At 44.5% G+C, this 25543-nt stretch overlaps 1 protein-coding gene across 1 annotated transcript in view; it reads right to left on the bottom strand.

Annotated features, from left to right (window-relative positions):
* LOC124555099 (zinc finger FYVE domain-containing protein 9) overlaps positions 1-25543 on the bottom strand; it is a 378366-nt gene that overhangs the window by 167396 nt on the left and 185427 nt on the right. The window contains exons 7-8 of the mRNA XM_047128896.1: positions 12257-12412; positions 5920-6006 (exon numbers count right to left, since the gene is read on the bottom strand). Of these exons, the coding sequence (XP_046984852.1) occupies positions 5920-6006; positions 12257-12412 (243 nt within the window). The remainder of the gene's footprint in view (positions 1-5919; positions 6007-12256; positions 12413-25543) is intronic.

The following is a 25543-nucleotide window of genomic DNA, read 5'->3' on the forward strand; positions in this document are numbered from 1 at the left end:
TCCCTTTTCCTGAACATATTTGTTACCAAGGGTTGTGCCCATCCTGACTCTAAATTGTCTAAGTGATGAAAATTTTGTGGTTGATAAAGTGTGACAACTCCACGCCTTGGGTAAATCAAACAACCTGTGATCAGATGTCAGTATAGTGCACACTAATCCCACACTCCAATCATTTGAGATGATTAGTGGTGGTTCAACACCTTCAGAATTTGCAATGGAATTGGGAAAGGGGATCTCTTATATTCTAAACACCCTCTAAATTGCACATTAACCATCCTGTCTAACAATTTATTTCAATTAGCGACACACTCACCCCCACTCCCAATCTCTATAGAAATTTGCTATCTCGCCAAATCCTGTTAGAAGAGTTTGGAACAGAGTTTTTACTATTATCACCAAGATGTTGAAACATTTTACTATGGATGGTAATTAGCCCTGGCGATGTATCCCTACATAGTTTTAAAGCATTATTTAGTTCCCAGACTGTCAAGGGAGTTAGCCTGCTGACCCCCATGTGATTATCGGCATTAAAATCTCCCACCAAAATGAAAGGCTGGGGTAACTGTTAATTAGGTTATTCACTTCTCCGTAGGTAATATCTTTGTCATGAGGAATGTAGATGTTGCAGATTGTCATCATTATACTCAATGTCTATGCTTGAGTCTAGTGTAGGTATCTGTTCACTGCGTATGTTTGACTTTACTAGTGTACTAACACACACACACACACACACACACACACACACACAGGGTGTATCATAATTAATGGCGTGTTGAAAACGAGCAATTTTTCACCTTCGATACTGTGAAACGAATCTCTTCTACTGCAAATTCTTTGCTTTCCATATTTTGGGAACTGGTAGCATGGACCAAAACAAGAAGAAAACACCTGGTAAACGTGCTCGAAAATGTACTCGTTAAGAGCTATGAGCACTTGTTCATCTTTGCTACTTTGAAACAACTCTTCTAATGATCAAGTGCTCGTAACTTTCATGGTATGTGTTTTAGAGCACGCGTTTGCTGCAAATATTTTTCTTATTTTGGTCCATACTAACACGCCATTAATTATGATACACCCCCCCCCCTCTCTCTCTCTCTCTCTCTCTCTCTCTCTCTCTCTCTCTCTCTCACACACACACACACACACACACACAGAGAGAGAGAGAGAGAGAGAGAGAACAGTAGCCCAATGCCTTCTTTGAGCTTGCAATGGTGTTCAGACAGTCTTTTGTGGTCAAGGAGTGTCTCAATCCCATCAGAACCAATGAATTAGTTTTTTGCTTTGGTCGTTTTCTGTATTTTTCCTTCTTTTTCTGTTTCCGCTATTTCCATTCATGTAATTTTTCAGGTTGTAGGTTGATATAACATGATGGACATTTCGTTGGCTTGACCCCTTAGTCTCTTTTATATAATGACTAGTATCAAACTTTACCTTAGTCATATTTTGGAAGGTAGAAGCTGTGGACTGGGGTCTTCCCCTCTTGTGCTGTTGGAGGGAATGCGAATTGTCTCCTGCTGTATCCGCTGGAAGGCTCCTGCTGACTGTGTAAGATTGGAAATCAAGAAAGATGGGAATCTTTCTTGCATATAAATGTTTTTGTTTTGGTTGTACGTTCTTTGTTTGTAATGGATGGTAGATTTGGTTTTGCAAAAGTTGAGGTACATGGGATGATAGCCATAACTTCGACACAAATTTGTCATAAAGTCAACTGGGTGCGCGCATTCATATTCTGGTGGATGGTGTTCTGCACATGTTGCACAGAAAGGCAGTTGTTTGCAAGGATGACCTTCACGAAGGGATCTTCCACAGTTTCTGTATTTTGGGTCTGCTGTGGCAGTGCAATGATGTGTTCAAAATGTAAGCAGCGAAAACATCTCATAAGTGATGAGATGTAAGGTTTCGGATCACACCTACACACCATAACAGGATGTTTCCTTCAAAAGCTAAGATGGAAGCACCTGTATGTATTCGCTCATCTTTTGGTCCTTTTTGTACTATCAGACAAAATATATGCCTCGTCATGCTAAAATTGCTCATTGCTCATCATCTGTGTGGAGTGTAAGGTCTGCATGAAAGGTAACTTCTTGTGCCACGTTCAAAGTTGTAGACGGAGTAAAGGTCACTTGTATGTCACCAGTCTTCCATGTGTGAGAAATGCTTGACATTGTGCAGTAGGAGGCTCTCTTTTGTATTTTTTGCATTTTTTTCCCCAATGTGTCTATTTCTCCATATTTTTCTTCTGTGTGTTCATGAAAAATAATGGCAAATCTCTGTTCAAGTACAGCCATATGTGCCAGTACACATCAGGCATCGAATAAAATGTTTAGTTCCCAGACTTCTGGCTTGTCCCTCTCCCAATGGGGTAACTAGGATAGGGAATGCAGTCAGATTTTAACTGTCTGCACTGAAATATTGATACCTATCTGTTTAGACAGCCACATCGGTATAGCTATTGTGTAGATTTTGTTTGATAAATTTCATGAGTGCCATGTCTGCCCTGATGCCAACTACTCCGACCATATGCTCTTCCCAGGGGGGGGGGGGGGGGGGGGGGACCACTCAGCGATAGTATGGGTCATCTGCTATGACAGCCATTGCTGGGAGTACACAATGCCAAAGACAGGCATCTACTGCATGGTATACATGGGGAACCAACAGCTAAGTCATCAGAAGTGTGATACCTGTGTTGTCAGGGGGCTCTACCTGAGGGTTACATAACAACCCTACCACATTGGATTGGCTACTGTATTGGCTTTTAAGCATGTACGCTAGTCTACACAGTACTGTGTGTAGAGGATCTTCAACACTGTAGGCAGTACGCACTATTTAAGGCATTCTTCCCAGTGGACTGACACTACAGAAAAAAAGTTTTTGAAAATATATGTAGGTCAAAACCCTAAAGAAGACCAAAATTACTTCAGCCCAAAAGTTATGCAAAGTAAATGGATAAAGGTATAACTGGAAAAAAGTAGGCCCCTAGAGACCTAACCAGCCCAACGCCAAAGACTTCCACCATTGGGTAGAGAACAGGACAATTTTTACCTGCTTTTTAAAAAATATGTTTTTGATGGTTTTGGATGTTACAATACTCAGTCACGCTACAATGACCTTGTGGTCACTAACTACTGTATCCATCATGATGCTCTCTATTTCCTCAGGAATGCTTATCACTGAGAGGTATAGCACATTATGGCAACCATTTACACTTCGTGTGGGCTCCTAAACTAACTGATCAAAATAATTTTTGAAGAAAACATATTTACAATTTATGACAATGTTTTATGACTACCATCAACTTTATACAAGTACTTTTGCCAACATATTGAGAGTAAATGGAAGTCACCACCAATTATAACTGTACTGGATATGTGACTCAAATTTTCCTTTAACCTTTCAGCAATTGTATCATCTCCATTTGGGGTGGGAGTTGGTGCTGATAAAAGAAATCAATAATTAATTTATTCTAGTTGTCAAGCATAGCCTCCACCCTAACTAACTCACAGTAACCATCTATTTCATTATGTGATAAACTACCTCTAACAGCAACAAACATGTCATCATAACTGAATTTAATGCATCGTTTCTGAAGACCAATAGATTCTTGGTACAACTTATGCTGAACTTATCTCTGGCTTTTGCCAGCTTTTAGTATCTGTAACAATTTCTGCTTCAGTGCTTTGTATGAGCAATTGGAGCTCTCATTCTTTCCCAACACATCTAGGGCAATTTACAACTACAATTTCAATTTTTCCTTTTCTGAGACCCTCTAACCCAAAAAAAAAAAAAAAATTGTCAAATCCTGCTGCCCATAAAACCACCTCTTGTGTGTAGTGGATACCTCACATACACTGCTTGGGGGTGGTTAGTACACCTGGAAAGACGTTGTCAATTTTGATTTGATGACAGGGTATGCCACCTGGGGGATAGTAGATGTACTGATAATGGTTCCAACATTACCTGCGTAGCATACGGCACAGCTACCATAGCACCACCTGTGGCTACCCTAAAAAACAGGGAATACTCACAGCCAGAAGGCTCAATGTGGTGCAAGCATGTAAAGCAAGCACGCAACCATGCCATGGTGATGCACTCTTGCTTCGTACAGCCTACTAAATGACTTTGAAAGGGGTCAAATTGTGGCCTTCCAAGTGGTCCTTTTAGAGAACGGCCAGACAAGTTGGACATGCTGCATCAGTTGTGGCATGATGCTGGTATCAGTGATCATGTGATCATTCACACACCTGTAGACAAGCTTCTGGATGTCCACACAGCACAGGTGCCTGCCAGGATCATTGTACTGTAAGGTCAGCAGTGGCAGATTATACAGCTACCACAGCACAAATAAGAGGGCTTGTGAGCGCAAATGTGTCAACACGATCTTTTGCGAACTGATTATTGACAGTGGAACTAAGGGCACTCACACCACAACATAGGCATGCATGGCTTGACTGGTGCCATTACAGTATCACGTGGAAGATGGGACAGCATGCCATAGTCTTCAGGGATGAAAGCAAATTCTGCTTGCATGCAACTGATGCCATTTGCATGTACAATGTAGACCTGGTGAGTGCTATCTCATAGCGTGCATTCGCCCAAGACACACTGACCCCACCCCCAGGCCTTATGGTCTGGGTTGCCATAAGCTACAACTCTCATTCACCTTAGGTGTTTCTGGAAGGGATGCTAACCAGTGCTCTGTATGTGGAAAATGTTATTAGACTCTCTCTTTTGCCATTTTTGGAACAGGAAGGTGGTGTGTTGTTCCAACAGGATAATGCTCACCCACACGCTGCCCACGAAACTCGACATTCTCTGCAAGATGTACACCAACATCCCTAGCTACCATGTGTCTCCAACTGAGCATGTATGGGATATTATGGGACGAGAAGTGACTCTTCATCAACCAATAACTCTCACAGGACTATGTGAGCAAGCTGAGCAGGGTCGGCATAACGTATCCCAGCACAGTGTTCGCCATCTGTACAACTGACTACATGCCAGAATCAGCACCCGCATTGTCGCCCATGAAGCTACACCCATATTACATGGGTGTTTCAGTACAGGTTGATACCTGGTACCACAAAACCAGATCGTGCTACTAATCTGTAAATGTAATCATTTCATACACTGCACATGCACTGCCACAACAATAAATCTTGAGTGAATTGGAAAAGTCTAAAAGGATGTACTATTTTTTTTTTTTTCCAGCAGTGTATTAAGGAGGACTTGACACCTCTTCATCCTATGACCCAAGTCAATTAATCAGTAGCTTACAATGTTGCAAAATGTCTGGCCTTTGCTTCAGATCCTGCACTTAGTTCTGTACTAAAGGTCCATCGATTCTGTCGATAATATAGCAGATGCTGAAGTCCGCCTTAAAATAAGAAATAAGACTGGCTATCTTTATCACTTGAGATAGCTTCCAGAAATCAGAGTGAATCCCTTCTGACCTGAAGTGAGACACATTGTTGGTACCCACGTGAGCCACAACCTGCAGATAACTGCACTACGTGCTCATCATGGCATCTGGGATGACCTGTTCCACACATGGGATGACTCCCCCAAGTAGTAATATTAAATTTCTTAAATTGAATTCTTAAATTCTAATTTTGTTAGCCAATGAAATATTTTACACAACAACCAGAATACACACAGGCATTTGTTATACACGCAAACTCGCATTATTTCACCGTGTGGTGATAACTGCAATGACAGTTAAATGGAATAAGGCCTTTTAGTATGAAATGTAAAATGAATGTATGCATAAAAAATAAACTTTGGCCACGTTTTCGGTAATAAGAGGACTGCTACATGAACAATGCAAGCAAGTACCAATGTTTGACTCTGACTAAAACCAAATATCCAATAAAAGCTATAAAAACTCAAAAATGTTGAACAGCTGTATTTTTGTGCTCTTACCTTTATATGATGGGATGTAACTTTTAGTATTGGGATCCAAAGGAAGTAATGCCCTTAATGTCCGATGACTTGTGGTGGATGGTGTTCCTGAAAGGCAAATCATATTAATTACAGTTCACACTACATTAGGATAAAGAAAGCAACTTCATTATCAATATTTTTAATAAATGTACTGCACAAATTTGACACTGTAAACGAAGCCATAACATCCTGCTCTTTCTTAAAGTGAATACAAGATTTTTTGCAAGTAATGTTAAAAACGTGTCCAGTACTTTACCTGGAAAATGGTTTTAAATACTGACTGTTATTGCAACAGTAAATAGGTTAGTGTGTAGCTTGTATTTAACAGATTTATTGTAAACAAATGTAGATAAAATTATATTGCCACAGCTGTTCTAGAGTTACAGATGGTACTCTGCTTTGGTTTGCTTTGGGTGAAACAACGAATCTGATAATTTAGCAGAACTTAATGTACTTTCATTTTCATGCTAGTTTTATCTACATTTTTTGCCTAGACTTTTAAACAGTCTCAAACCTATTTTTAGATGTATTTTGACACAAGTTTTAAACATTCACTGTCGGATGTAGATTTTAACACCGTGACCGAGGCATACGTTATCGATTTTCTGTCTCTGCTGTTAGATAAGTTGTACAAAACCAATGAAGACTTAACACGTGACAAAATTATGCATAATATTTTTTGCACGTAACACACAGAAGTTTCACACGGCATTCGACATACGGAAGTGCTGCCCTCTGGCTGTGGTGAATGTACATTTTTTATTTTATTTTATTAGTGTCAGAAACATTTACAATGTATAAAATAATGTACAATATTTACACGACGTGTGTATATATATTTACAAGACAATTATTTACACTTCTGCCACCCAGAAGTTAGCAACCTCTATCGTGTTTGGCACCGCACTAGCAGATCATCTGTCGTGCATGTCGCCGGACGTCAGGTACACCGGAGCAGGGGGAAGGTCGTCTGCATTGCTCCATACTCACACCACATTTATGTAATACTCTACAATATTTGTTATTTGTTACACGACCCGGTTTTCGGCTGGTACGCCATCGCCACGTGCACAGGTGCACCGAAATTTTGTCGAATCGAAGATTTTAAACTAGTGCACCTACAGATCACCTCCATATCCGGCGATGCAAAATGTTAATTTTGGAATTAGGAATAAAACAAAAGGGATTATTTAAGTGTAAATGCGATGTAAGATCATTTGACTGAGATAAAATACGTAACACATTAACTAACAAACTACGGACAAATTACGTCAGTTGTACGTATGAGAAAATTATTCGACAAATAACTCCGGTAGCATATTACAGAGATGTGGCTGAACAAAATAGTCTCATCTTTAATAGGTCCTAAATTACAAACAGATAAGATATAATTGTGATATTGAGCACACGAGTGAAGCAGTTATCATTACACAAAGTAAATTTTTTTAACACAATGAGAGAAATTATAGTAACTTAAATAAAGAAAACTGGGGCACGTGAGTAAGGGGGGTAATGTACGACACGGCCCGGATGGGGTTACGCATAGTTTCTGCCTTTAGAAGTGGTGAGTAAGGAAACTGTGTGTCGTCATTCGGCACTAAGCTCAGGTTGATGGCGACGTGTTTGTTAATTTGCATTATTTTAAGACGGCTGGTGTTCCCTCCGTCAAGGATGAGATGCAGCACTCCGTGTTGTGACTATGGTCTTCTTTAAGCAGGTGGCCTGTAAAAGTTGCCAGCTTCTGTGGTGCTGCGTCAACTGGGTACACATTACCCTGCCGGACTGACCTGTGTAGAATTTGTCACAATTACTTGTAACTTTATATATTCTACTCTTTTCCACAGCTGGAGTGCTGTCTTTACCATTGGGTAAAAAGTGTTGAGCACATAAAATGATTTTTTCACATTCCTGGATTGGAGCTTACCGGCTACATCCAGCGAGACTTTTCCCAAGTACGTAATTGTGCGCCATTTATTGTGTTCTCGAGGTGGCGGGTCAAGAAAAGGGTAAAGAAGAGTGTACACCTGTCGTTTGCACTTTTTGTGCATTATCGAGACCACTGAGGTAAGAGGACAGCCACTATTTGACGCTATTTGTCCGAACGCATTTAATTCCGTTCGGAAGTCGCCTTCACTCGCGAGGACGGGTATTAGGCAATGTACCGTCGAACAAACGGCAGCACGCTTACAGGTCACCGGGTGTCAACATTAGGCCAGTATTACCATTTCCGATATGGTAGGTTTCCTATAAATTCTGACATTAACATTTTTCATCCCTGAAAATGGAGATACTCTGTATACGTACTAGTTTAAAATCTTTAATCCGACAAAGTTTCACTGTGGCACATACTTATCTTTGTACCTGACGATGGCATAACAGCCAAAAACTGCTTTGCGAAACAAATACTAAGTACTGTACAATACTACACCGATGTCGTGTGTGTTTCACTCGTAATCTATAAAATATTCTACCGAGAACCGACAGAACAGACAAAAGAGGGTATCATGAATACGACTTCAGTGTTCGTTTGTAATCGCCTGTGTCTTGTGTCTTATGCTTTAATTGTGAAGAGGAACTTTTTATCAGATGGCTTATTTCAAAATGGTACGTTTGCCCAAATGTTTTTTTTTATGACGTACTTATGCTCGACGTCATATTCTAATAGAAACTTTAGTCCAAGTTTAACAGAGCTTATGATGGCCACGAACAAAATCAGTCTTTGGTGAAGAGCATAAATTAAGAACGATTGAAATTTAGAACTTTTGCAATCCAGATTGGAAAGGATAAGAAAGTGAATGGCACGAAAGATGAGCACCTTATTACAATAGTAGTGCCAAAAAAGCCGACCGTATCTAAACCAGCGTTACTGCAATCTGCTAGTATCATCAGCATATAACAGAAAACTGAATCTTTTGTGATAGAATGAGAGCTATTGTTGTGACAATGAGGTAAGACTGCACAACCCATGTTGCACGTCTTTTAATTTCTGTCATCGAATTTTATTGTTTAAATGCCGCTCCAAAGTCCTACGACCAGTTTGCCTTCTCGAAATTGCTGGATAAGCTGTTATGTGCTATATTACGAGAGAAAAAGACTATTTTATGAAATGAACTCCCAACAATATGGATTCAGAAGTGGGAAGTCAACAGAAGACACAATAAATGAGGTGATAAAGACTTGCATAAATATGTTTTATGCTGTAAGGCTGGACTTGCAATCCCTTATTGCGGGCAGCTCTTTTTGACCGCATGAGATGCTTGGACTGCCCCCAAGCATTATACAACTTTTGTACATACGTGTGCGGTGTCTGTTCATTCAGATATGTCCAAAAGAACAGACACTACACATATATAAATGTATATGGCTTGATGGCCATTAAGATGATTTCATTTCAGTGTTGATGCACTCCCTCTCCTGAACTCTTGCGAGAATCCAGCGTGATGCGGTGAGCAATGGGTACGGTGGGGACAGGGGGTGCTATGTAAGCACTGCGCGACAAGTTGGAAATTTGGGTCAGACGGAAACCATGCTTGGACAGCTCAAGTGCTAAGGCAACCACTTGGGATAAGCAGAAATTGAGGTTCGAATCCCTGTCCAGCACAAATTTTCACTTGTCACTACTGAATTCATTTCAAGCACAGTGTTGGCTGATGTCAGAATTTATTTTATTTCACCATTATACAACTGTTTTGAGAACAACTGCCAAAACAGAGAAGCAACTTTGTCATGCCCAGGAAAAACTTGTACAAAAGAAACTTCTAAAGGCTGCCCACAGGGATCTGTAAATAGCCCTCTCTTCTGAAATCTGGTACTCATTTTGGTGTTAGGCAAGCTGCATGATAAGAAGCAACTGTAGGAGTAATGGCATATGCTGATGACCTGATCATCCTTCTGACGTGCCTGTGATGAAAAAGGTGCACCTGAACATACTATATGCGGATGTCCACTGTATGCCAATGTTGCCCATACTGATCAGCAGCAGCTGAATCTGGACTGATGACTCTATGTCAGGGTGATACTGCATTGTGAGAAAACATGGCAGATCATGGATAATATCACCAATGTTATTTCCAGAAAGGCTTGGGTAGGGTGTTAGCTCATCAATTATCCCCAATCTACTGCACTATGGTAGGTTGTGACAGAAGACTGACAACCGACGCAGCAAAGACAGTTGAGATTAACAGTTATAGCAGAAAAACAGGTGACAGCAGATGCATGGTGATCATAACAACAGAGTGGAATCATAGCCGTGAGCTGTCACTCACTACCCTAGGAACTAGAACTGGGGTAACATGGGTTGGCATGTGGCTGCACTCATCACTACAGTAATGATTCTCCGTCAGAATAAGGGCATTGTCGCCTGCAACCAGAAAGCTGACAGGCAACAGAAGAGGCCGATGCAACCACAATTCCCTCTGCAGTGTCCAAGTTACTGGCAGGGTGTGCCCTGGACTGGGACGCGATGGAATGCATTGTGACATATGGAAGACAAAAAGTGGTGGTATTAATGTTGATAACTGTTTCAATTAGTTGTTGTCTATTCTAATGAAAGGTAGGAAGGAATCAAGTAGTAGGGCAATAACAGTGGTAGACATAACCAGATATGGTAGTAAGTGTAGTTTTCATTAATAGCAGAAATAGTTATGGTGATAAGTAGTAGTATTGTGGTGGATGTAATCATGTGTACTGTATTAGTTCCCAATGCATACGGAAAAAAAATACTGTTGATAGAAATAATTTGTTAAGAACGAACACTGACTATATTATAAGTAACAAGCTACAATGCATTTTTTTTTATTTATTCTGATCACACATTTATTGCATTTCAACCAGAAAACAGAAGACACTTGCCATGTTTAAAGATTGCAGCAAAACCTAACTGCAGCTTTGTGGCTACACAGCATCAGACAACTTCAGAACCAGGCAATGTGAGTGATCTCCTGCTACTTGCATGACTATTTTACTACGCCGCCTGGAGATGTAATGCTACACGCAATACTCTTTTTGTTCAGCTCTTTGAAACCAGAATCATCCTGTTGAGGAGAAGCTCTCTAATTCTAAAATCTAAATACTGCATGGTTTTTATTAAGACTTGCCACTAATTAGTCACCTCTGTTCTCATCAATGTATCATCAACCAAAATTAATCCTGCATGGCTGGCAATGTTGTACTGTGAACATATGTGGAAGGCCTGTTTGTATGCCCCCAATTTAATGAAAGGGGCAGAGGCAGGTCAGGTACACAGAAAAGCAAAACAAATTACAGTATACTGATAGGAATGCTAATCAAATATGCCGCAAGGTATGAACCACCTAACATTTTTCTCAACCTATCAACAAACCCCTTGCATTGTGTAGGCACTGAACGATATATTTGTTTAAAATTTTTGACCATCTCAGAGTCCTTCCTCTAAAACCTGTTTCTTTGCCTCATAACATGTATGCAGTGACGAGGACATATCTTCTCAAATAATTTGAATATTTGCTCCAAATAATAGGACATCAGAACTGCACAGCTGGGAATTTTCTCTGCAACATAGATTTTGATCTTATCAACTGCAGGTGTGAAGTTACACAATTCTCCACTGTTGCCTACTTACACTACCTTGTCCACTCACCATTGTTTTAATTATCCTCACCTTTTTGCTGCTGCAAACCCTTAACACTGCATTTGCCTTTCCTTACACTTTTGTTTCATATGTGTAGTCTTTTTCATCACACTGTGTTTCTTCTTATATATTTCAAATTATTTCACCTTAACACAAGGGTTCTGTCTACTAACATACAGACTGCCATCTAGTAAGCAGCACTTCCGCACTCTCAGGAATCTATTACTGATACTCTATTGTGTATCTCCCCAAGCTCTGAGTGGAGAGATTTGTCCTTTCAAAGATCATGTTCAGCTTACCACGAGACACATTTCTTCTGCCTGTCCTATCAGTCCCCCTGATAACTCTACAACAAGAAACCAATTCATCTTGCAGCTGAATTTTTTGCTGCTGTTGTGTGCTCTTCCTCTGCATTTGATTCTGGTATATGCAGTTAAGTACACCATCATGCAGTAGTTTCAATAGAAATGCAACATTCTTTTTTTCTCTGTGAACACAATAATGCAATACTATGCATTAAAATGTGATGTGTCTTACAACTGTGCTCAGATCTGTTTAACTGTAGGTATGCTTCTGACACGGAAATTTTGGAAACATTTATTGCTGGAAAAAAGGTATTGGAAAAAAAAGTACAGTAAAGCAGTAACTGTTTTAGTTCCTCATACAAGCCACTTAAAGACGAAAAAATATGAACATATATCTACTGACCAGGTGGTGTACCAATCCTCTTTGAAGTCCTTTCCTGGCGGCGATAAGGTATTCTTGGTTCAGATGAACCATCCAACTCCGTTAAATCTCCACCAGGACGAATACCATCACTAAACATTACCTGTTTAGTGACTTCACTTCTTGGCCTTGAACTACCTGAAAATGTTTCATGAAACCAGATAAATATATTAACTTTGAAGCACCTCCAATAAATCTTTTTTTAAAGTTTACACCTATGATAGCAAATTCATACAACAAAGAGGTTGGTTGGTTGGTTTGTTTAAAGGCGGGAGAAGGGACCAAACTATGAGGTCGTCAGTCCCTTGTTCCTAATAAAACAATGTCACAAGTGCGAGAATAAAACGGACGAAACATATAATACAAAACGGAAAGAAAGTAAAAGCCACAAGAACGATGGGAAGGCAATGAACACTAAAAGTAACAAAAGAGGACAGGAAAACAACAGAGAGACGCAAGAAACATAAGAGAGTAAAACATGTAAGCAGATCACAGTGGCTGGCTGACCAAAAGAATAAAAAGGAAAAGCCACTCTGCAACACATTAAAACCTCCACCTTAAAAGCATTAGGGTGGAGGACACAGAAGGACAAAGGACATGTGCTAAAACCTACATAGAAGTATAAAACCCACTCTCACAGATAAAACATAAAACTAAAGCTGCTGTGGAGGCATTGTCACCCAACACCAAGGGTAGGGTGCTGGGAAAGTTAAAATCCCGCTGCAGAGCAGCTAAAAGTGGGCAGTCCAGCAAGAGGTGGACAACTGTCATTAGGGAGCCACAGCGACAATGAGGTGGGTCCTCAGGATGGAGTAGGTAACCATGCGTTAGCCACGTATGGCCAATTCGGAGCCGGCACAGGACAACTGATTCCCTGCGAGAGGCCTGCATGGAAGACTCCCACAGTCATAGTCTCCTTAATGAGAAACAGTTTGTTGTGCGTGCTGTAATGCCATTCCGTCTCCCAAAGCCGAAAAACCCTGTGGTGTAAGACAGAACGCAGGTCACCTTCGGAGATGCCTATCTCCAGAATTGGTTTCCGCGTCGCCTGTTTGGCCAGCCTGTCAGCAAGTTTGTTGCCGGGGATTGCGACGTGGCCTGGGGTCCACACAAACACCACGGAATGGCAGAACTGTTCCAGGGCATAGATGGACTCCTGAATGGATGCTACCAGAGGGTGGCAAGGGTAGCACTGGTCGATAGCTTGTAGGCTGCTCAATGAGTCAATACGCAGGAGAAATGACACGCCACCGCATGAGTGGATGTGCTCAAGAGCACGAGATATGGCCGCCAGCTCAGCAGTGAAAACACTGCAGCCAACTGGCCAGGAGTGCTGTTCAATATGTCCTCCATGAACATATGCGAAGCCTACGTGACTATCAGCCAATGAGCCATCAGTGTAAACTGCTTCAGAGCCCCGGAACACGTCAAGAATCGAGAGTAAGTGACAGCGGAGAGCGGCGGGGTTAATGGAGTCCTTAGGGCCATGAAAAAGGTCGAGGCATACATCATGGAGGTGTACGTGAATAGATCGCAAGTAGAGGTGGTAAAGGTAAGGACTCCAGTTTGGAGAGAGGGGACCGCATGTGAACCGCAATCGTTAGCCCCGATCTGGGCTGCCGATGCGGGAGATGGACTGCCGTAGGCGGGAAAAGAAGAAGATAATTCAGATACTCAGCGGTACTATGAATGTGTGCTGCATAACTGGCAAGCATTTGCGAACGCCTCATCTGCAGTGGAGGGACAGCAGCCTCCACCAGTACGCTGGTCACCGGACTCATCCTAAAACCTCCTGTCACTAATCGAACCCCACAGTGGCTCAAAGGGTCAAGTAAATGCATAGCTGAAGGCGCTGCCAAACCATAAACCACACTCCCATAGTCAATTCGGGATTGGACAAGGGCTCTGTAGAGCTGCAGCAGTGTACAGTGATCTGCACCCCAATTGGTGTTGCTCAGGCAATGGAGGGCATTGAGGTGCTGCCAGCACTTCTGCTTAGGTTGACAAAGATGAGGGAGCCAAGTCAATCGAGCATCGAAAACCAGTCCTAGAAACTGATATGTCTCCACTACAGTGAGCGGACCGTCATTAAGGTAACATTCGGGTTCCGGATGAACAGTACGATGCCGACAGAAATGCATGACACACAACTTTGCAGCTGAAAACTGGAGGCTGTGGGCTAGAGCCCATGACTGCGCCTTGTGGATGGCTCCCTGGAGACGCTGCTCAGCAACAACAGTACTGGAGCAGTAGTACGAAACGCAGAAGTCATCTGCATACAGAGATAGTGAGACGGAGGGCCCGACGGCTGCTGCTAGACCGTTAATGGCCACTAGAAATAGAGAGACACTCGATACAGAGCCCTGTGGGACTCCATTCTCCAGGATATGGATGGAACTATGGGAGTCACCAACTTGGACACAGAAAGTACAGAGCAACAGGAAGTTTTCGGATAAAAATCGGGAGTGGTACCCGGAGACCTCACTCATACAATGCGGCAAGGATATGATGTCCCCAAGTTGTGCCGTATGCTTTACGTAAGTAAAGAAAGACGGCAATCAGGTGTTGTCGTCTGGAACAGGTTGTTAGGATGGCAGACTCAGTGGACACAAGATTGTCAGTGATAGAGCGACACTGGCGGAAGCCACCCTAACATGGAGCCAGCAAGCCACGTGACTCCAGGACCCAACCCAACTGCTGACATACCATACGTTCCAGCAGCTTACAAAGAACTTTGGTGAGGCTGATAGGCCGATAGCTATCCACATCAAGTGGGTTTTTACCAGGTTTGAGCACTGGAATGATGGTGTTCTCCCGCCACTGCGATGGAAAGACGCCATCGCACCAGATCCGGTTGAAGATGACAAGATTTCGCCTGTAGTCAGATGAGAGATGTTTAATCATCTAGCTGTGGATGCGATCAGGCCCAGGAGCTGTGTCAGGACAATATGCAAGGGCACTGAGGAGCTCCCACTCTGTAAATGGGGTGTCATAGGATTCACTGCAGCATGTAGTGAATGAGAGGATATTCCCTTCCAGATGCCATTTGAGTGTGCGAAACGCTGGAGGGTAATTCTTCGACGTAGAGGCTTGAGGAAAGTGCTCAGCAACGTGCTTGGCAATCGCGTTTGCATCGGTACATAGCTCGCCATTTATGGTAACACCAGGCAGAGCTGTTGGGGCCTGGTATCCGAAAAGACATTTAATCTTTACCCAGATTTGGGAAGGTGATGTGTGGCACCCAATGGTGGAGACATATCTCTCCCAATACTCCTCCTTCTGTTGTTTGATAAGGTAAGGAACACGGGCACGGAGCCATTTAAAGGCTATGAGGTGCTCCAGGAAAGGGTGCCGCTTATGCTGCTGTAGAGCTCGCCAACGCTACTTAATTGCTTCAGCGACTTCCGCCGAGCACCAAGAGACTGCCTTACGCCTCGGGCACCCTAAAGGGCGAGAGATCGCATTTTTTTCCGCAGAAACAATTGTGCTAGTCACCTGCTCAACCATCACATCAATGATACTGTGTGGGGGAGATTCAGCGGTGACAGCAGACATGAAGGTTCCCCAGTCCACCTTGTTCAAAGCCCATCTGGGCAGTCGTCCATGAGCCTGATGCTGGGGCAGTGACAGGAAGATAGGGAAGTGGTCACTACAACACAGATCATCATGTGCTCTCCAGTGGATAAGTAAGAGAAGTCCTGGGCTGCAAATTGATAAATCAATGGCCGAGTAACTACCATGAGCCACACCGAAATGTGTGGCGGCCCCAGTATTCAAGAGGCAGAGGTCGAATTGCGACAGTAGAGTTTTGACATCTCTACCTCGGCCAGTAAGCACGGTACCACCCCATAAGAGGTTATGGGCATTAAAATCTCCCAGAAGTCGGAAAGGTTTAGGGAGTTGATCAATCAGTGCAGCTAACACATTAAGCGGTACTGCACCATCTGGAGGAAGATTGGAGGAAGATATACATTGCAGACAGTTATTTCCTGCGCCGTCCTTGTTCTGACAGGCACAGCTTCAAGAGGGGTTTGAAGGGGCACATGTTCACTACAGGCTGAGTTCAGGACATAAACGCAAACTCCACCTGATATTCAATTATAGTCGCTACGGTTCCTGTAATATCCCTCATAGCTGCTTGGGCAAGGGTCCGCATGGCCAGGAACCAGTTTTCTTGGAGGGCAATGCAGATAGCAGGTGTAAAGATAACAGTTGCCATAGCTCAGCCAGGCGTTGGAAAAAACAGCCAAAATTCCACTGGAGGATGACATCATCGTGAGACTGGGAAGGCATGGAACACTGAATGAGGCTGTTTACGCCTCACTGTCACCTGCTGCCACCGACTTATTGCTTGAGCAGTCTATTTCCATTATGTCTGAGAGTGTCGCGAGATCTAGGTCCTCAGCTGACGCCAGAATCTCCACCCCATCATCAGAAGCAGAGCTTGTAGGTAGTGGTGGTGTGGGTGCCACCGCAATTTCCTTGGTCTTAGGGGCTTTCTTTTTGGGTTTCTCTCGCTGCTCCTTGGGTTTCCCTGGCTGGGAGGGCTTCACTGGCTCAGTCTCCTGGACTGAGGATGAGAGTGAAGCCCTATGACCAGCTGCTTTTGGGCTCTTCAGCCACTGGCGGGTGTCATCTTTCCCACTACAAGAAACCTGGGAAGGGAGTGACCCAAGGCATACTTCAAACACAAAAGATAAACCGAAATTCACAGGATTCTCAACAGCCCTCCCATGGGGCCAGTGGAGGTACCGTCTCACTGCTCATTTTGCAGGATGGTAAAGAAAAATTTAAGACAGACCTTTCGTTAACAAATAGGGAAATAAGTCAATGATGTTTCCCCTTGCCCTTTCTTTTTCCAGTGCAAGGCATCAGATCATTGCTCAACACACAAATGGATTAAATGGTGGCCCTAGAGAGCCATAATCACAACGTGTTCCACATTACCAGGAGAAAGTGGTATTTTGATTGTAGGATCGCTTCAGATTAGTTTAAAATTTAGTTTGAGTCTTTTCAAAAACTTCATCTTTTTTTAAACCAGAGGCACCTGTTCTGCCTAGAATTTCAGGTCCTCTCAAAAGCAAAGTCACTGGGGTCAGAGTTACAGCTCAGCTTTGACAAATACTGGTCCAGAGACATGCCTTGGTCTTACTGAAGAAAAATCCCAACACTGCATAAGTGGGCAGGGCACCACGAAACAGAAATTATTATAGTGAGACCATAATCTGAACCAAGTGCTTTCCACAACATTACACTACCATAAAGCTCGTACTGATCTCTCTTTGGTGATGCTTTCTGAACAGAAGGAATGGTAGTTCACTGAGCTGGCATTCACTTCCCTACATAGCCTTCTTAACCGACTCCAATAAATAACAGTTTTCTTTTACAGTTAATTTATAACAACAATATTTAACATTCATCAGCATATCTACAACTGAACATCACTTTGAAGTAAAGTATGAACAACATACCCTGAGACGACAAAAGTCATCTCCTCCTCATCAGCCTCCTAACATTCTGTCAGACCTCCTTTTGCCCAGTGTAGTGCAGCAACTCAATGTGACATGGACTCAACAAGTTGTCAGAAGTCCCCTGCAAAAATACTGAGCCACACTGCCTCTACAGCTGTCCGTAATTGTGAAAGTGTTGCCCCTGCAGGAGTTTGTGCACAAACTGACCTCTTAATTATGTCCCATAAATGATCAGTGGGATTCATGTCGGGCAATATGGGTGGCCAAATCATTTGCTTGCATTGTCCAGGATGTTCCTCAAACCAATTACGAACAACTGTGGTCTGGTGACATGGCGCACTGCCATCCATAAAAATTCCATTGTTGTCTGGGAACATGAAGTCCATGAATAGCTGTAAATGGTCTCCAAGCAGCCAAACATAACTATTTCCAGTCAATGATCAGTTCAGTTAGACCAGAGAGGACCCAGTCAAGCTCGCACAGTGCCTTGTTGACAACTTGGGTCCATGGCTTCGTGGAGTCAGCACTACACACTATCCCTGCTACCAACTCTTACCAACTGATCAGCTCTTACCAACCAAAACCAGGACTCATCTGGCCATGCCTCAGTTTTACAGTCATCCAGGGTCTAACTGATATGGTCACAAGCCCAAGAGAGGTGCTGCAGTCAATGTCATGATGTTAGCAAAGACACTTGCATCGGTCATATGCTCCCCCAGCCCACTAATGTCAAATTTCACTTAACTGTCCTAAAAGACATGTCGTAATACATCTGTAGTTATTTCATGCAGTGTTGCTTGTCTGTTAGCACTGACAACTGTACACAACTGCCGCTGCTCTCTGTCGTTAGGTGAAGGCTGTCAGCCACTGCCTTATCCGTGGTGAGAGGTAATACCTGAAATCTGGTATTCTCGACACACTCTTGACACTGTGGATCTCGGAATATTGAATTCCCTCATGATTTCAGAAATGGAATGTGTTGTGACAGTGCCACGACATTCAAAAGTGCCGCTACGTTAGTACGCGAACACGGCGATAGAGGCGCTCCGCAGCTCGGCCGAGCGCGGGAGCGCCACCTGGTTATGAACGGCGCCGGCCGCATGTCACGGCCCGGCAGTCGAATGACAGATACGGAGTTAGTAACATGTAACCCGCTAGTGTTTCTACTTTTGTATCTCCACGCACTTTAGTAGTGATTAAAGGTTATAACACTTTTTGGCGACGAGGTCGGATATTTTTTTTCCTGCGTTGTGGACTTGTGTGTTCGTGTCGGGGCAGACATGGAACAGCTTATGCAAGCGCTTATTGAACAACAAACACAGCTGACGGCTGCTATTCAGGCGTTGTCGACGTCGCTTACTCATCGTCTGTCTTCCTCTTCTCCGCCTCCGTTCCCTCCTTATGACGAGGCCGCTGAAGACTGGGAGGATTATGAGAAGCGTTTGCGGCAACACTTCTTGTCTTTCGGCGTTGTCGATGCTCCTATGTGTAAGTCGTTATTTCTATCCTGGATTTCCCCACGGATCTATCAGCTACTATCTCAGTTAGCCCCTCTGCGGGAACCTGCCTCTCTGTCCTTCCAAGAAATGTGTGACTTATTGTCTAACTATTACCGAAAAAACACCCATGTCGTTGCCGCCAGCGTGGCTTTTTACCGGTGTCGTAAACAGCCCGATCAATCTTACTGGGCTTGGGCGGCGGAACTCCACGGTCTGAGTCGGAAATGTCAGTTTGTCACGGACACTCATCATGAGTCTTACGCTGATTCAATGGTTCGGGACGCTATTTTACGGCTTGCTCCTGATAAAGAAGTTCGGCAACGTGCCTTACAATTGCCAAACCCGTTGTTGTCGGAAGTTCTCAGCATCGCTCAATCCTTTGAAGTGTCTCACGCTGCTGGTGCGCAAATAGACGCGTGGTGTGATGTAGGCGCTGTCCAGACCACTTTCGACGCAGACAATGTGCCTGTTTCACAGGGAAACGACGATGTGGCGGCGGTGCACTCGCGTCAACAACGTCGCGTTGGGCCGCCACGCTCGCAGCGAAAACAGCAACCACAGAAGCAGGTTCGTTCCGCCCTTCCTTCTTGTCCACGTTGTTTCGTACAGCATGACAGAGCCGCGTGTCCAAAACGTTGGGCCACGTGTAATTCATGTAGGAAAAGAGGCCACATTGCTTCTGTGTGTCAGTCCCCTAAAGTTCCTGTCGACGAGGACGAGGCATCGGACATGGATGTTAACTGTGTGCTTTCTCAAACGAATAAGTTGTTTGTTACTGTTCGTGTTCTGGATAAAGACATTCGCATGCAAGTGGACACTGGCTCTGCAGTAACTCTCATTAATTCTCGCACGTATTTGGAGTTGGGCTCCCCTCCCTTGTCTCCCGTTACGCGAAATCTACGAACTTATAATAAGCAGAAAATTCCTATTGTTGGCCAGTTTGATGCTTCCACTGCCTACAAGTCTGTTGTTAGGCCCCTCACGTTTTATGTGGTGGATCATGCGGGCACTGAAAACCTGTTCGGTTATGATGCTTTCCAGTTGTTCGGGTTTTCCATTGATGATGATGTGCACCTCATATCTGAGGACATTCCGTATCCACAGCTGGATGGCTTGTGTTCTGAATTCTCGTCCGTGTTCTCTGCTGGTCTGGGTCGTGCCAAGGAGTTTGAAGCCCACATTACTCTTAAACCTACGGCTCGCCCTAAGTTTTTCCGGGCACGCCCTATTCCAATGGCGTTGCGTGCGCCTGTCAAAGCTGAGATAGACAGGTTAACAGCTTCGGGGATTCTCCTTCCTGTTACCTCCAGCGAATGGGCATCGCCCATCGTGGTGGTTTCTAAACCAAACGGGAGTCTGCGATTGTGTGGTGATTTTAAAGCCACTGTCAACGCTCAAAGTCTCATTGACACTTATCCTCTTCCCTGTCCTGAGGAGTTATTTACCAAGCTCGCTGGGGGCCAGTTCTTTTCCAAACTTGACTTATCGGAGGCGTACCATCAGTTGCCGTTGGATGAATCTTCCAAGGAATTTCTCGTCATCAACACTCCTTGTGGGTTGTATCAGTACCAGCGGTTACCATTTGGCGTCGCTAGCGTGCCGGCCATTTTTCAGCGGTTTTTGGAACAGCTCACGGCTTCCGTTCCCGGCTGCATCAACTACCTGGATGACATTGTTGTCACGGGGGCCTCCACTGAGGAGCACCTTCGCAATTTGCGTTCACTGTTTCGGGTTCTGCATTCAGCAGGGTTGAAGTGCAATCTGGACAAGTCTCAGTTCTTCCAACCCTCCATTGTGTATCTTGGTTTCCACTTGTCCCGTGAGGGTATACGTCCTCTACGACAGCACGTTGCGGCCATTACCGCCCTACCCCGGCCGTCTACGGTCAACGACCTTCAGGCGTTTCTAGGCAAGGTTGCTTATTATCACAAATTCATTCCCTCCGCGGCGGCGGTGGCTCATCCTCTGCATCAGCTGTTACGCAAAAACATTCCTTTCTGTTGGACCGCCGAGTGTGAGCAGGCTTTTGTCCGCCTGAAGGCTCATTTGCAGTCGGCGCCTTGTCTTGCCACATTCCGTCCGGGTCAGCACTTGGTTCTGGCGACTGACGCGTCACAGTATGGCCTAGGGGCTGTTCTCGCCCATCGGTATGAGGATGGGTCGGAACGACCCATCGCCTACGCTTCCAAGACCCTCAACGATGCCCAACGGCGTTACTCTCAAATAGAAAAGGAGGCGCTCGCTATCATTTATGCTCTGAAAAAGTTCAGCGTTTTTTTGTATGGTTCTAAGTTTCACCTCATCACCGACCACAAGCCGCTGGTCTCTCTGTTCAGCCCCTCGGTGTCGCTTCCGGATAAGGCAGCTCACCGCCTGCAACGTTGGGCCTTATACTTGTCTCGTTTTCACTATGAGATTCACTATCGCCCCACGGCCCAGCACGCCAACGCTGACGCGTTGACGCGTTTGCCGATGGGCCCCGACCCGGTTTTCGATCGCGATGAACTCCTCTGTTTCCACATTGATGAGGAAGAACGTCGTGCGGTCGAGGGTTTTCCACTTACAGGTTCGCAGGTCGCGTCGGCTACTGCGCGGGATCCGGTCCTGCGTCAGGTGATCAGTTTTGTTCAGCGTGGTTGGCCGGACAGGACCAAGGGCCGGGCGTCGGATCCCCTTCGCAACTACCATGCCTTGCGCCTTCGTCTGTCTGTTCGTGAGGGTGTTGTTCTTCTGGCCACGGATGGCGCATCTCCACGGGTTGTGGTGCCCGCCTCTCTTCGCAAAGCTGTTCTCAAACTATTGCATGGGGGCCATTGGGGGATTTCTCGGACTAAGTCCCTGGCCCGCAGGCACGTTTATTGGCCCGGTATCGATTCGGACATCGCCCACATGGTCGCTGCGTGTGATCAGTGTGTTCAACAACTGGCTGCGCCTCGTACTCTGCCCTCTCCGTGGCCTGATCCGGCGCAGCCATGGGAACGGGTGCACGCTGACTTTGCCGGCCCCTTCCTCGGCACTTATTGGCTACTGTTGATTGACGCCTTCTCGAAGTTTCCGTTTGTTGTTCGCTGTCCGTCGCCCACCACTGCGTCGACGACGCTGGCTTTGTCAAAAATCTTTGCGCTAGAAGGTCTTCCATCCACGATTGTCATGGACAATGGCCCTCAGTTCTCTTCGCAGGCCTTCCGTGATTTTTGTACTGGACAAGGGATTCATCATGTTACAGCACCGCCCTTCCATCCGCAATCGAATGGGGAGGTCGAGCGCCTTGTCCGCACTTTCAAAAGCCAAATGAAAAAATTCCTTAGTGATTTTTCCACAGATGACGCTCTGTTGCAATTTCTGAGTTCTTATCGCTTCACGCCTCTGGGTGATCGCAGCCCTGCTGAACTCTTGCATGGCCGCCAACCGCGCACCCTACTGCATCTGCTTCACCCTGTCAGGCCTTGTACTGTGTCCCCTAGTGCGGGAAAATACCAGGTGGGCGCCGACGTGTGGGCACGGGGGTATGGATCTCGCCCTAAATGGATTCCAGGGGTGGTCCAGGCTCTTCGCGGCCGCCGGCTTTGTGAAATACGTACGGATGACGGCATGGTTGTTCGCCATTACGACCAGATGCGCCCACGAGTGGTGGCCACGCCGGTACCACCGCCCCTTTTTTCGTCTCCACCAGCCCGAGAAGCCAGTCCTGTCGCTGCTGCCGATCTTCCGGGCGTGTTGCTGCCGCCGCCGTCGCTACCGCTTCCGAGTACGCCGGAACCGGCCCCAGTCGCGACGCCGCCTTCTCCGGGACCCATCTCGCTGGAGCACACCCCCAGGTCCACGACACCTATGGATGCTGCTCCGGAGTTTTCACCCATCATCTCGTCCAGGAGGCACGTTCCACGCGCCAGCTTCCGTCCTGGACATTTTCGACCATACTCTCGTGTTTCTCCGCGGGATCTTCTCGGGACCTCCCAAGAGGCCATGGATGTCTCCGCACTGTCCGTGTCTCCACGAAAGTGAGCGTTTTTTTTTTTTTTTTTTCAAGGGGGGAAAAGTGTTGTGACAGTGCCACGACATTCAAAAGTGCCGCTACGTTAGTACGCGAACACGGCGATTGAGGCGCTCCGCAGCTCGGCCGAGCGCGGGAGCGCCACCTGGTTATGAACGGCGCCGGCCGCATGTCACGGCCCGGCAGTCGAATGACAGATACGGAGTTAGTAACATGTAACCCGCTAGTGTTTCTACTTTTGTATCTCCACGCACTTTAGTAGTGATTAAAGGTTATAACAGAATGTCCCATGTGTCTAGCTCCAACTACCATTTCACATTCAAAGTCTTTTAATTCCTACCACACTGCCATAAGCACGCCGGAAACCTTTTCACTTGAATCACTTGAGTACAAATGACTGCTCCACCAATGCACTGTCCTTTTATACCTTGTGTATGCAATACTATAACCATCTGTGCATGTGCATACCACTATCCCCATCAGAGTGTGTACTACTCATTTGCAACAAACAGGCTATGTTAACTGCAATGATATTTAAAACATATTGTTGGTATTCAGACTAAATACGATAGCCTGAAGGGTAGAATTATTAACTTTCACATTAAATAATTTTCAATGAAGAGTGTGAAGCACTATGATACTTCTTGGCAGACAGAAGAGTAATATATATAAGAAACTAAATCAGTTTTTGACAGATCACAATAACCTGCGACAAATACAAACATACATAGGCGCAACAAATCAGAGAGAAACATTATTTAGCAGCTGTGTTGCTTTCATCAAAATTAGTGTCCCATCAGTACTAACTGCTACAGGATCTACATCCACATATGTACTCTGCAAGCCACCATGTTGTGCATGGCAGAGGGTGCCTTGTACCATCACTAGTCATTTCCTTCACTGTTCCACTCACAAGTAGAGTAAGGAGAAAGTGACTGTCCATGTGCCTCTGTATGAGTCCTAATTTTTCTTATCTTCATGGCACTTATGGTAAACATATGTTGGTGGCAGTAGAATCATTCTGCAGTCAGCTTCAAATGCCAGTTCTCTAACTTTCTCAATATTTATCCTTGAAAATAACGTCACCTTGCTGCCAGTGATTCCCATTTGAGTTCCTGAAGCATCTCTGCAGCACCTGTGTGATGACTGAACCCACCAGTAACAAATCTAGCAGCCCACCTCCGGATTGCTTCAATGTCTTCCTTTAATTCAACATGGTGAGGATTCCAAACACTCGGCCGGTACTCAACAATGAGTTGCACTAGTGTTCTGTATATGATCTGCTTTACAGATGAAACAGATTTTCTTAAAATTATCTCAATAAATCAAAATCAACTATTTGCCTTCCCTACTACAATCAAACGCTAGCTCCATTTCATTTCACTTTGCTGCATCATGCCCAAATATCTAATCGATGTGACTGTGTCAAGTAGCTAATGCTGTATTCAAGCATTACATGATTGTTTCTACTACTCATCTGCATTACCTACATTTAGAGCTAGCTGCCATTTATCACAGCCACTAGAAATTTTGTCAAAGTCATCCTGTATCACCCTACAGTCACTCAACAATGACACCTTCGCATACACCACAGAATCATCAGCAAACTGACGAAGACTGCTGCTAACCCATGTCTTTCGGATCATTTGTGTACATAGAGGATACTGAAGATCTACAAAGAAACCACTACATTACATGGAAAATACCTTGGACAGCCGACAGACTTTTGTGGAGGTGAGCACCTGAACCATAGTAATGATGGCACTTCTATATGGTGAGTGGTTTGTTTTTCCTGCCACAATGTATATGACATTTAAGAATTATATTACTGCCTAATGAAGATATATTAGAGTTATTGCACCACATACTGAAATGAATTTGGAACACAACTACGAAACATCACCTCAAGGGGAAGATGAGAGCGAGTAGATGTAGGAAGGAGTTGCCATACATTGTACATAAGCACTGTCACCAATGTCTTTCAGGGTTGCCACAAGTTTCCGAAAGTGCAATTCCCTGATATCCAGACAAGTTTTAGCATTTTTCCCTGACAAACTTTGAGATCTCAAGGGTAAGTTAAGACATAAGTTGACAATCTGTCTTTGCAACTATGGTACAAGAAACAATAGTGCAAACAAGGAAATATCTAAAAAAAAAAAAGAAAGTTTGTAAGCAGATGGCGTTTCCTGATGTGAGCAAAAATCTTCAGTACCAGCACCAACACCTTTTGTAATGAACTATTTTTAGATGGAGAAAGCAAGCCAAATGGTATATGCGCTTCATCGAGACCACTGATATTTTATTT

Source organism: Schistocerca americana, chromosome X (genome assembly GCF_021461395.2).
Source record: "Schistocerca americana isolate TAMUIC-IGC-003095 chromosome X, iqSchAmer2.1, whole genome shotgun sequence".
In the NCBI taxonomy this organism is placed as follows: Eukaryota; Metazoa; Arthropoda; class Insecta; order Orthoptera; family Acrididae; genus Schistocerca; species Schistocerca americana.